Source organism: Amaranthus tricolor, chromosome 9, assembly GCF_026212465.1.
Source record: "Amaranthus tricolor cultivar Red isolate AtriRed21 chromosome 9, ASM2621246v1, whole genome shotgun sequence".
Taxonomy (NCBI): Eukaryota; Viridiplantae; Streptophyta; class Magnoliopsida; order Caryophyllales; family Amaranthaceae; genus Amaranthus; species Amaranthus tricolor.
Window position 1 is genome coordinate 21,709,419 of NC_080055.1, and position 12,389 is coordinate 21,721,807.

Consider the following 12,389-nt stretch of genomic DNA (forward strand, 5'->3'; position numbering starts at 1 on the left):
ATTAAGAATTTTATTAAATAAAGCAGGTTATCACCTAAATTGATCAAAGTCAAAGTTAAAGTCAAGTTGTAGTAATAAAAATGTGATGTACTCGTGTGAATGAATATTGATTGAATGACCCTGATAGTAAGGTATTGTCGAACCGTGGACCGACATGTAAATCCCGGCGCCCGTGTTAGCCGGCACGTAAAATGTGGTGTAAGACAGGGGGTAGCTACCTATCCTGTAGAGCTCGAGCATAAATTGTATTGGAGGGGTGACGACTCCCACCACAGTTAGGGTTAGGACTACGGTCCTCACCTAACCATACCCTTACATATATCAGGTGTCATATTGATGTGCTTGTTGATCAGTAATAAACTTGATTAGTGTTGATGCTATGATGCATGGTACGGTTATGAGTATTAACCAAATGAACTTACTTAAGTGTTAAGATAACCTAATTGTATAAGTGGCAGTAACGTACTTCTGTCAGGATTGAGAATGGTATCTTAATGACTTAAAAGTATGGAACAGAAAAAGAATATGGTAAAAGTATACGGTGATTGCAATTAAGTATAAGTTCGTACTTAAATTATTATTTTGTAAATGTAGCGTATAATTTTCGTATTTTGAGCTGGAAAGAAAGTTATGCTCGGTGTTAAGCGCTGACCGATTCAATCGGCTGTCATTATTATCATGGATGGCAGCATTTTGCAGGATTTAGTTCAGGTTCCGATCCAGGCTAACAATTATTATTTATCGAGAATTTAACTGCTTTTTATATCTTTATTGATGACTTGATGATGTATTTTTTTTCCTTTTGAGCAAAAAATATCTCTTATCAGATGTAATATTTTACTTTTGTTTTTAAACAGTTTTAGTTTTTATGATTTAAAGTTTTTAACAGTTCGGCATTTTTAGACTTTCGCAATATTTTTGTATTAAATATTATTATTATATGTTAATTATGTATCGACATTGCCACTCCTGTTACAATTGTTGTTGTTGTTGTTATTATTATTATTTTTTTTTTCGTCAAATTACTTTCTATATAATACTTAACGAAAAGATTTACAATCAAGGGTAAAACCCAAATATTTAAGCGTCTCCCTATAGATTGCATCAATGTGAACGATGAGCCCACCTTTTAGGAAGGGTTTCTCAACTACATTCTTCATGTGTAAAGGAGACACCGGAAATAAGGGTGTTCAAAATCGAATACCAGATCGACCTGGATTTGAAATTCGGATACCCGCTTTTTTCGAATAGTGAAAATCACTATCCGATTCCAGTCCGAAAAAACCAGATGCCCGGAATCCGGATATCTGGTTTAATCTCATTTCGCTTTCTTTTTTTAATCAAGCTTATTTTTTATACAGTTTCAAAAAAAAAAAACTTTTTTTTAAACTTAGAATATAAATTATTTTGAAAATATGATTGGATTTTCAAAAGTCTATATTAATTAACAATAAATTAGTTATACAATTTAGTTATAATTGAGAACTGTACATATTAGTAAATTTAACAACCAAAAAAAAAAATAATGAAAAAAAAAATAAATAATAAATAATAAAAAAGTAGAATACCGGATATCCAAATTTCCGGTTTTGCCAATACGCTGACCTGGATCAGGATCAGGTATCTGGTTTAAAAATCGGATATGCGGTTTGAATTATCCGGTTTTCAAAAACCAGATTATTTATTCGATTTTTAATCCGAATACTAGATATTTCGGATTGGATAATTCGGATCGGTTATTTTTGAACACCCTAACCGAAATTTCGCAAAAAAATAATGTCATATACGACGATACACCAAGAAAGAACTACTTATGCGCTAACCGCAAGCAAAGAGGTCTAGAAAGAGCATTACAACAATGCCAAAAAAAACATCAGTACAAAACAAAAGTCAACAAACTAAGACTGTCCAGCACATGGGACTGGAAAACAAACATGCGCTGCTGGGAACAGGCCAGGGGCAGCACCTTTAGGTAGCAACAGGTACAAACACAAGGCAGGCAGCAGGTAGCAGGCAGCAGGCAGAAGACGAACCCATCAAAGTCAAGCACTCTGTAGCTGTCAGTGGGCAAGATCAACACAACTGTGACTCAAGTAGCAACTATCAAGGTTGATCTATGTCAAGATCAACCCACCCTAACAAAATAAGAAACGCCACTAGATCACCTAAACACAACAGGCCACAGATTACAGGTTTCTCAACCAAGTTGAAGTGGACTCTTTTAGCATTAGAGAGTTTAGAATTTGTTTTGATGGATTCTACTACCCTCCGGAAAGTCGTAACCTTCTTTTGCCACACCGCTTCATTCCGTACGTTCCAAATAGTATAGACAAGGTTACCAAAGATTGCTTCTATGAGTTTCAATTTAGTCTTAGGCATACGACGTGTGCGATAAATGTCGTTCATGTTCTTTATACTCCATGTCACTCTCACCCATCTTTTAAGAGCTTCCACGCATTGATAGCTGAAGTCGCACATAAAGAAGAGGTGATCTGTTGTTTCAAACTGTGTTCCACATATGATGCAAACCGTATCATCCACCACCCCCATGCTCTTGAGTCTTTGCTTTGTTTTGAGTCTCTCATGGAAAGCGAGCCATACCACGAAGCGACTTTTAGGGATGACAACTCTATTCCACAATGTATTTACCCAACTCACTTTATCTTTGTTCCCCATTAAGTCGTTGTACACTTCTTGTATGGAATAGTTTTGGTTTTCATTCCCTTAGGGTCTCCTTGGCCCAGCGTAGCTTTTTTATTACCCAGCTTGCCATGATGGGTGCATTGAATAGCTCCCATCTTCCTTCTTTCATATACACTTTGTGTACCTATTTAACCCATAAGGAGTCTTGCATTGAGCTTATGTGCCACGCTATTTTACCTACTGCTCCTAGATTCAAAAGTAGCAGGTTCCAAAACCCCAAGCCCGCCTTCTTTCTTAGGCCTGCAAACATTTTCCCAGTTCATATTCCCTGGAGATGTGCTTTTTTTTTTTCTCCGTGCCAAAGGTAAGATCGACACACAACACTAATTTGGTTCACAACTCTCTTGGGAAGAAGAACAGTTTGGCTTCAATAGTTAGAGATGCTCATGAGGATTGAGCTGACCAGTTGGAGTCTGGCTGTGTAGGAGAGGTTCCTTGGGAAGAACAGTCTGGCTTCAGTAGTCATTTTGTCTACCAAGTATTCACAATCTGCTGTCCTATACTGCTTGGATGTGAGAGGCATTCGGATGCAAAGTCAAGAGTACTAGCTGTATCAGATCTGAAGTCGGTACTGACCCTTGTGAGGTAGGGGTGCTCATAACCGAGTACCTAACATTTAGGGTACCCGGAAAGCCGCATACCCAGTTAGTTGGATAATTGTTTTGATGGCCCGTGTTCCGACCCGGATAAATCGGATCGGGACATCGGGTGCCCGTTTTATTTGCAATTGTATTGATTTGAGAAGTCTCTATTCTCTCTCTTACGCTTGTTTTGTTTAATGTCTTTTCTACTTTCCTACAAAAATTTTTAAATACTCAAGATCTTGGGATTTGTTCAGAAAAAAAATATGGTTTTGGTTATTGGGTTTGCTAATAAACAGCAATTGGCTTTAGATTTGCTTTGATTTCCTTATGGGTGGCTATAGAAAGGTAGTTGAAAATTAGTGAATCAGTACAAGTGAATTGAGCAGGGTAAAATTGTTTCTAAAAGAGTTTTTATAAACCGTTGGTTGGGTTGGCATTTTTACACAGATAATGATTTTTTTAAAATTTACCCTCTATATTCCAGGTCAACTGGTGCTCGACATAATTTATTTTTGGCCCATGATCCGACCCGGTTAAGACGGGTTGGGTACCCAACTCTTAACTTTATATTTTTTTTATAAAACTCTCGCTATTAAGGATACGAGTCGGTGGGTCAATGGGTCAGGTCAAGCGGGTCGAATTTTTATGAACACCTTGGGTAAGAATCTTAATTGATTGCATGTCCCCTTCGCAGAACATCATGAGGTCGTCGGCAAAGATAAGGTGGTTTAGCTTCAAATTGGAGCATATAGGGTGGAAGTTAAAATCATCTGTTTTCATTTCTTTTTATGATATGTCATATTTAAAATTTTAGCAAGTACGTATAAAATAATTGTTAATTTTACAAATAAAAATCTATCGAAATCCATTAATTAGTGCTCCATGAAACTCCGAACCCTGGATCCGCCATCGTTATATTCCAACTACAACTAGTAAGCTATCCCGTATGATTTATGATAACCTGGACACACTTCTTATCAATAAGTGAACCGACTTATGATCAAACCCACAAAATATGTTGAATGACCAAATTTCTAGGGGGAGTTACTAAATTTCGCCACCCTTTTTATTTTATCGCCACCCCCCTTTCCCACGAAATTACGTATTTGCCCCTGAAGTTTAAAAAATTACAAAATTGCCACTCCTTACAAATTTCTTATTTATAATAATAATAATAATAATAATAATAATAATAATAATTAACTTTTTATATTCTTAAAAAAAATATAAATAAAATTAATAATAATAACAGTAGTAATAATAATAATAATAATAATAATAATAATAATAATAATAATAATAATAATAATAATAATAATAACAATAATAAAATTAAAATTAATAATTAAAAAAAAAAAAAAATTGAGTCGCCCATAATTGGGCGCCTGAATCATGGTTCAGCCGCCCAGAACCGGGCGACTGGACCCCGGTTCAGGCGCCCAATTTTGGGCGACTCAATTTTTTTTTTTTTTTTTTTTGCTTTTTGGAAAATAATAATAATAATACTAATACTAATAATAATAACTTATAGATTAATGTGGCCTATTAGCTCAGTTGGTTAGAGCGTTGTACTAATAACATAAAGGTCATAGGTTCGAGACCTGTACAAGTCATTATTTAATATAAGTTATTATTATTAGTATTAGTATTATTATTATTATTTTCCAAAAAGCAAAAAAAAAAAAAAAAAAAAATTGAGTCGCCTAAAATTAGGCGCCTGAATCGGGGTCCAGTCGCCCAGTTCTGGGCGGCTGAACCATGGTTCAGGCGCCCAATTCTGGGCGACTCAATTTTTTTTTTTTTAATTATTAATTTTAATTTTATTATTATTATTATTATTATTATTATTATTATTATTATTATTATTATTATTATTATTACTACTGTTATTATTATTAATTTTATTTATATTTTTTTTAAGAATATAAAAAGTTAATTATTATTATTATTATTATTATTATTATTATTATTATAAATAAGAAATTTGAAATGAGTGGCAAAATTGTAATTTTTTAAAAATCAGGGACAAATTCGTAATTTCATTTAGAGGGGTGGCGATAAAATGAAAAGGGTGGCGAAATTTAAGGATCGGGATTTCTAGGATCGGTTATTTGAAAATATTACTTAATTAAAGTAGTGGCTATTAAATTGGATCACTTATTGAGTTAGTTATTTTTATTTCTATACCTATTTAAAAGATTTACTTATTTCTTTCATTTTTTTCATTTAAGTTTTAATATATTTCCTTTCATTGATGTTTTAATATACAGAGTAGCTTTTCTTTTTGTTTCATTTACTTGTTAATTGTAGTTATTCCGGCCAAATTTCCTACTTCTGAAACGCAATCGGCGGCAGGATTCGAGAAGTAACACAACTGCTCCTCCATATATTCCACCGGACCTCTCGGCGGAAAAATCTCCGGTGAAATTTCTGTTCTTCCATCTTCACCGTTTTCTTTATTTCCAAATATCAAAAGAAAAAAAATGTAGTTGTATTTCTTTGATTTCCAAAAATTCTGATTTCGGATTTCTTGATTGCGATTTTACTGGTGTTTTCTTGGATTCTTTTGTATAAAATTATCAGCTGTAGAATTTTCAAAAGTGTCATATAATTCTGAAAATTTTTACTCCAAAATCTTTACATCCTCAAATATTTTTGTTTCCAGGCTTTTGATTTTGAAATTAGTTTTTGTATTCGTGAAAAACTAGGGATTTGTTGAATTTTTTTTTATATTAATTTTTCACTGATTTTCGCAGTAAGCTATCTGAGATTTGGAGGTAAATTAGAAAAATGACGGAATCAAAAGAGGACTCATTATACTTGATATTTCAACTTCTTCAGAATAATAAAAAATATGAAGGAACTCTTCATAGGTAATTTTTTTGTCTTAAGACATTAATTTTGATTGGTTTTTTTTTTTTTTTTTTTTTCTTTTCAATTAAGACATGATTAAACTATACTCAGTAAATTATTCTTGTTTAGTTTCATTTTCATTTATGCAAGTTTGGGGTGAAAATTATACACCATTTCTGGCTTGACATAAGACAATGTATGTGTTACTTTGTGACATATATAATATACCTTGCATAAAGAGATTAAAAGGGAAAATATAACAAATATTATATAAAAAAGGAAGTAGAAATATAGAAGTCAATATTACTATCTATATAAAAATTTTAATTATTAATATTTCTTCATTCCACAATATCGCAATTTTATTAGTAACACTGATCGTCTTCAATCTTGTTTTGATAATTTTGACTCATGCATAAGAAATAGAAGTTAATAGTCATATTAGATTTTTTTATTATTATTCATAAAGCCTAGTTTTTTTAATATGTCATGTTATTTTCATAATTTTTTTAGTCAAAATAAAAATGTTTTAGTGTCAAAATATACAATTAATTACCTTTAAAATCTGTTGGATAATAGAGAAAGTATTAAATAATTTGTTTAGCCAATTACAAAGATGACGTTCATAGAATCACCTTAGTGACATTATGATATCCAAACTTGTGAGCTAATTCGACATTAAATATTAATGTTGCAGCCTCGCTAATATCTTAGTTCCAATTCGGGAACCTAAACATCAAAATTCACTTTTATTTAGCCATTTGTAGGATCTTAAAGAAGCTTTGTGTCATTTGGAGGGGATTGATTCCAACCGTGTATTTTAAAAGTAGGTGAAGTTATTTGAGAATGACTATTAAAACCCTGTCGTGCCTAAATTCTTCTATGTTTATATAGTTAAAACTTTATAATTTGAAATAAATTACTTGGTCTCAAACACAACCTTAGATATTTAGCTACGTTAGTTTTGTTTGGTACTCCCTTAGTCTCCTTAATTATGCAACACCAAACAATTACACAAGTATTAAGAAGATGGTGAGAACTGGTAAACTGTGTGGATAAACCTAAAAATGAGAGAAAATGAGAGAAAATTTGCTGATAAAAATTAACAAAAATGGTGGGGATATTACCCACAACAGCAATATTGCAAAGTTGAAGGGACAAATAAAGATAGAATATTTGGCAAACTTATAGGGAGAGAGGAAGTAATAGCCAACAGGGTTATGTTTTGTTGTTGAGAATATAGAAATTCTTAATCTCGTCTATTTTGCAAGGTAAAGTTGATGATAATAGCTACTTTCTGGTACAGATTGGAGCAAGAATCTGGACTCTATTTTAATATGAAGTACTTTGAGGATTTGGTGTCTAACGGGAACTTGGATGAGGCAGAGAACTACTTATTAGGTTTCATAAATGTTGATGATAATCAAATTTCTTGTAAGACCATTTTTGAAATCAGGAAGCTCAAGTACATGGAGGCTTTGGATAGGCAAGTTTTAAGGGCATTTTTTTTGTAATATGTATGGGAGTTACACATATGTCTCTTCGAATTTTCTACATTACATTAATCGAAATGAGAGCTTTTTCTGTGTAATGTAGAAAATTTAAAGGTACCGAGGAAACATATTAGATGAACCGAGATCTTATATTGTATGGCTTGTTATGTCTTAACAATTGCAGGCAAGATATTGGCAAGGCTCGAGAAATTCTTTTGAAGGATTTAAAGGTTTTTGAATCTTCTGATAACGATCTCTTGAAGCAGATTACATATCTATTTTCTTTTGAAAATTTTAGGTATGAGAAAATCATAGGAGTAGTATATTATTTAAGATTTGTTATCTTTTTGTTGCAACCTGACTCAGAGGATTGTTGTTTAATAATGCAGAGACTGTGAGTTAGCATCGCATTGTGGAGATACAAAGTCAATGAGAAGGGGATTTCTTGATTTAGCAAAGCAGCTGATAGAGGCAAATCCAAAGTTTCATGATAAGCTAAAACTTCCAACCTTAAAGGATGATAGGTTACGGAAATTGTTAGAACCGAGTTTGGTACTAAAGAACACTTTTTTGGTTCTTACACCCTCTATCCCCAAAAGGTTTTTATAGACCAGTTTTACATGCATGTTGAGAAAATGGTGGGAACAAGTAAATTTTAAGGATAAGGTAAAGTAAGAGAAAATGAGAGAAGATGTGTTAATAAATATTTATGTGATTGGACCATTACTCAAAATATAAATGTAGCAAAGTTTAAAGGGATATAGCAAAATGAAAAGGGTTGAAATCTATTGAGGACATAAGGAGTATTTGCTTGGAATTGTTGTTGGCATATTGTACTATGGTTTTTTAATGGTGGTTGTAGCTCTTAAATATTTTATATACTTTTAACATGTCTTTTTACATGAGAGTAGAAGTTTTAATGCAGCATAGGTTAGCAGCAACAATTATGGGGTTTTATTGCCTATCAAAATCTCATTGCAGTTGTTTATGTGTGTTAAAAAAATGTCTTTAATTAAGGCAAATTCATTTTTTGATAACTGACCGGTTGCTGGTTATCTAGTAGTGCTATGATCAATAAATCCCACTAGGTGGATTTATTAAAAAATAAATAATAAATGAGTTTATTTTCGACGGATCGAGCATAAATTGTATTATTATTGACAATTTTTAGCAGTATATAAATTATTTTCAGTGGTACGTTACATATTTTATACTCCTAATTTGTTGTACGCAATTGGTACATAATTATTCTTAATTGATACGTGCGTAATTATTTCTTGAATCGTATATAAATAGTTTTGTCAATTGTCTATCTAGTTTCATTATGTTGACGCCTAAGCCAATATTATGTGCCCTGGCCTTATACATGAATATACACCCTTAATAGTTATCACATTATTTTGTACGCTAATAATGTTTATATAATACTCATTCTGTCTTTTTAAGTTTATATCATAAAATTGAGATATGTGATAGTTTTTTAAGTCTAATGATGCAAAATGCAAATTTAAAAAGGCAGAGGAAATGTGTCCAAAACAATATAAATATGCATCTCTAAAATTGAGTTTTTATTAAGGAGTGAACGTGGGATTCAAACCCACATTGTTGTGCATTTTTCACAAGTCTTTTACAAGCTAGTAGGCTAATATTAACAATTTTATTAAGAAGTCTAAAATGCATAAGTAAAGCATATAGTTAAAGTTTGAAGGTGTTTATTCCACTCATTTTATTGATTTTGAATCATATATTTAGGGTCAATAACATCGGGTTTAGTGTTTCTATAAGTTTTTACATCATTGTCTATTTTTTAAATTGGATTAAATCATTTTAACTTATACAAGATCAAGTGAATATCAAATCGAGTCTATTTTGAATTACGCTATAAATGCATCCAAGAATTAGGCCCTATGACATACTTGTCATACATTGCCAACAAATGTAGTAGTAGATATACTAAAAATCTTAAAGTAAGCATGAATTGGAAGAAAGTTGCTCAAAGAGCCAAGGAGGCCCTAACTCGTGGAGCCACGATATGATTAGGAAAATTTGAAAAAAATAAGGTTATTTAACAACTTAATTCCCAAAATAAGTTTCGGGAAAACTTATTTTCCAAAATAAGCTTCCGTACATTCAAGCCTAGCCTCGGGTAAAATCGCTGTTACTAACAGCGAAAGAGAAAAAAAAATTAAAAGGCCAAAGTCGTTGTTACTAACAGCGACTTTGCCCTTAATTTTCTTTTATGAACTAAAGTAGCCGTTGTCAATTAGAAAAATAGCCGTTAGGAACTTGAAAATAGTCGTTGTAATGATGCTCTATGTTAGTTTTACTCTCAATTTATAAATGTTAATACTTTTTTTGAAAGTTCACTTACGTTACAATATTATATGTACAAATGTTCAATATATACAAACAGTATTCTAATGCTCCTATGATTCGCCTGCATCGTAAGGACACTAGGGTCGAGAGGGCCTGGAGCTGTTGGATCCATCTCTGCTGCAATTCAACAATAACTAAGCGTTATGTATTGTAAAAATAATTAAGAAGTATTCAAATTGTTATGTTATTTATTTGTTTGATAATCTCTACGTTTATATACTCAAATACAGTTACTGTTTACCTTGACGTGCAAGTTCTAGTGTTGTGACCGTTACTACCACACCGTCGACAAGCGTTGCGTCTCCGCGATCCTTCGTCCATTTCGTTTGTGATCCTCCTGGATTTAGGTCTTCCTAATCCACGAATGTGATCTGGATCGTGTAGCACCTCAACACCGGTGTTTTGAGGCCATGACCTCTTATCAATTAACGGCAAGAATATGCATTCATATGTGTTAACATAGCTCCGGGTCGTGTAGCAGGAGTCCACAAAACGCTTGTAGGATAAGCGTCATTTAATACAAACGGCAAGAACATGAGAACAAGGTAAGTGATATATGGAGGGTTTTTTACAAGTGCATTTCATCTCTCTCATATCTACACTTTGTATTTTACCACCCTTGGCGAATCCTCTTTTACCACCCTTGGCGGATCCTCTATTACCATGTCCAGTCTTAACTTGGAAAAGGCCTCGTCTGTAGTCAAATGCGACGATGTCATGGTAGTTTACCTTCTCGGTGTTACGGGTTATAATCCTAGTGGCGTGTGAAGTGTATTTATTTCCCCCAATTAGCCACGCGTTCGCATTCTCGCGTCTTTTAACAAAGTAATCATTAACACGATAGAAGGTGAACTCCACAAGAGTGGTTATAGGCAAGAAACGCACACCCTTCATAACGTTATTGAATACTTCGGCCAAGTTGGTATTAGTAATACCATACCTATACCCTCCATCGTGACATATTGACCATTTAGACATTTCACCAACTTGATCAATCCAAAAAAGTGCTTCCCGATTAGCAACACCAATGGCCTTCAATCCCTCAACGACTTTATGTGGTTGTCTTTGCTCTGCAGTCCTTCCATACATCTTCTTCAACTTCACATTACCCATTTGGCGGTTGAAGTTACTTAATAAATGCCGCAAGCAAAACCTATCATGGGCGTTCGAAGGTTGCCATTCCGGCTCCTCCATGGTTGCTAGAATGCCCGCATGTCTATCGGAAATAACACATAACCCTGGACTATGCATCATATGCTTACGAACACAGGCCATAAACCAAGACCACGCGGCTATGCATTCTTTTTTGACCAAGGCAAAGGCAAAGGCAAAGGCGATACTTACATACAAATGTGTTCCGTCAATGGCAATAACTGGTTTGCAATACTTGAATCCCTCAATACTAGGTTGGAAAGCCCAAAACACGCGTTGGAAAGTTCTAATACTAGGACGGACATACACACTGACATCATTATCTTCCTTAAAGAACCACTCAACTACGGTCCCGGGGTTTGAAATTTTCAGTGCCTTCAAGAAGCGTGGAAGAAGAGGATAAAAATCTTCCCATGTACCATAGATGGACAGAAGGGCTTGCTGTTTAGCACACCATGCCCGCTTATAGGTCACTTCGACACCGAATTGGTCTTTCATCATTTGACGCACAACAGAGACCTTAATTGATGGGTCTTGAGCAACACAATTTCTAATAAGATTGTTAATCACGGAAGATGTCAAATGAATGTGCCCAGCTAACACGTTTTCAGTACTTAATACACAACCCCCATGTTTCCCTTTATACGTAATAATCTCCCATGATGGTGAATAGGAGCTCTTTCTAGCCCTAAGCCACCAACCACACCCTCTCTTACACTTCAAGACTACCACGGTTTGATTTGAAGTCTCAATTCGGTACTCAACGTTCCTACAAATATGATACAATCTAACAGCGTCCAACAACGCATCCTTGTTATCAAACATCATACCCTTTTGAAACTCTCCTTCGTCGGTGTAGGTTGTATCACAATCCCAAGACCTGCAAGAGTTGTCCTCAATGTGTTCATCTAGAGGGGGAACCAGTGCATAGGGTGTAGGGGCAACGATTGTTGGAATGTTTCCTAAGGTCAGGTCATGTCATGTCATTACTCTCACTATTAACATCATCCCAAGGCTCATTTGTATCTTCTAAGTTAAAAGTATCATCATTTGATACTTGAAATTGAAGTTGATTGGGTTCATTAGAAGGACAAGAGGAAGATGGCATAAAGAGATTTTGGGTTTCTTGGGTAGGGAAGGGCGTATGAGAAGGAGCAGAAGAAGTTATATTCATGAATGCATTTGTCTCCACAACATTGATATCTTCATTCCCTAGGGGCACCTCTTC

At 34.0% G+C, this 12,389-nt stretch overlaps 3 protein-coding genes across 4 annotated transcripts; 1 reads left to right on the top strand and 2 right to left on the bottom strand.

Moving 5' to 3' along the window:
• Positions 1 to 2,103: 2,103 nt before the first annotated feature.
• On the bottom strand, positions 2,104 to 2,676 carry LOC130823377 (uncharacterized). The gene has a single exon (XM_057687997.1). It carries the CDS (start codon positions 2,674 to 2,676, stop codon positions 2,104 to 2,106), a length of 573 nt encoding a protein of 190 aa, XP_057543980.1.
• Positions 2,677 to 5,478: 2,802 nt separating this feature from the next.
• On the top strand, positions 5,479 to 8,837 carry LOC130824505 (protein TPR3-like). The gene is made up of 5 exons (XM_057689544.1): positions 5,479 to 5,708; positions 6,044 to 6,160; positions 7,447 to 7,626; positions 7,818 to 7,931; positions 8,023 to 8,837. Exons 2-5 carry the CDS (start codon positions 6,078 to 6,080, stop codon positions 8,240 to 8,242), a joined length of 597 nt encoding a protein of 198 aa, XP_057545527.1. The 5' UTR covers positions 5,479 to 5,708; positions 6,044 to 6,077; the 3' UTR covers positions 8,243 to 8,837.
• Positions 8,838 to 9,904: 1,067 nt separating this feature from the next.
• LOC130824507 (uncharacterized) lies at positions 9,905 to 12,004 on the bottom strand. Of its 2 annotated transcripts, none has more exons than XM_057689548.1 (2): positions 10,251 to 12,004; positions 9,905 to 10,123 (listed from the first exon to the last, which is right to left on the bottom strand). In XM_057689548.1, exon 1 carries the CDS (start codon positions 11,987 to 11,989, stop codon positions 10,520 to 10,522), a length of 1,470 nt encoding a protein of 489 aa, XP_057545531.1. In that variant the 5' UTR covers positions 11,990 to 12,004; the 3' UTR covers positions 9,905 to 10,123; positions 10,251 to 10,519. The 2 variants fall into 2 exon arrangements, with proteins under 2 accessions (XP_057545531.1, XP_057545530.1); XM_057689547.1 differs by having other exon boundaries at positions 9,905 to 10,126.
• Positions 12,005 to 12,389: the final 385 nt, after the last annotated feature.

What these genes read in the sequence shown, in the direction of transcription:
- LOC130823377 (XM_057687997.1), bottom strand. Translation starts at nt 2,676, where the DNA reads ATGGGGAACAAAGATAAAGTGAGTTGGGTAAATACATTGTGGAATAGA.
- LOC130824505 (XM_057689544.1), top strand. Translation starts at nt 6,078, where the DNA reads ATGACGGAATCAAAAGAGGACTCATTATACTTGATATTTCAACTTCTT. An exon ending in TACATGGAGGCTTTGGATAG is followed by an intron (nt 7,627 to 7,817) that starts GCAAGTTTTAAG and finishes TAACAATTGCAG; the next exon opens with GCAAGATATTGGCAAGGCTC. An exon ending in TTTTCTTTTGAAAATTTTAG is followed by an intron (nt 7,932 to 8,022) that starts GTATGAGAAAAT and finishes TTAATAATGCAG; the next exon opens with AGACTGTGAGTTAGCATCGC.
- LOC130824507 (XM_057689548.1), bottom strand. Translation starts at nt 11,989, where the DNA reads ATGATGTTTGATAACAAGGATGCGTTGTTGGACGCTGTTAGATTGTAT.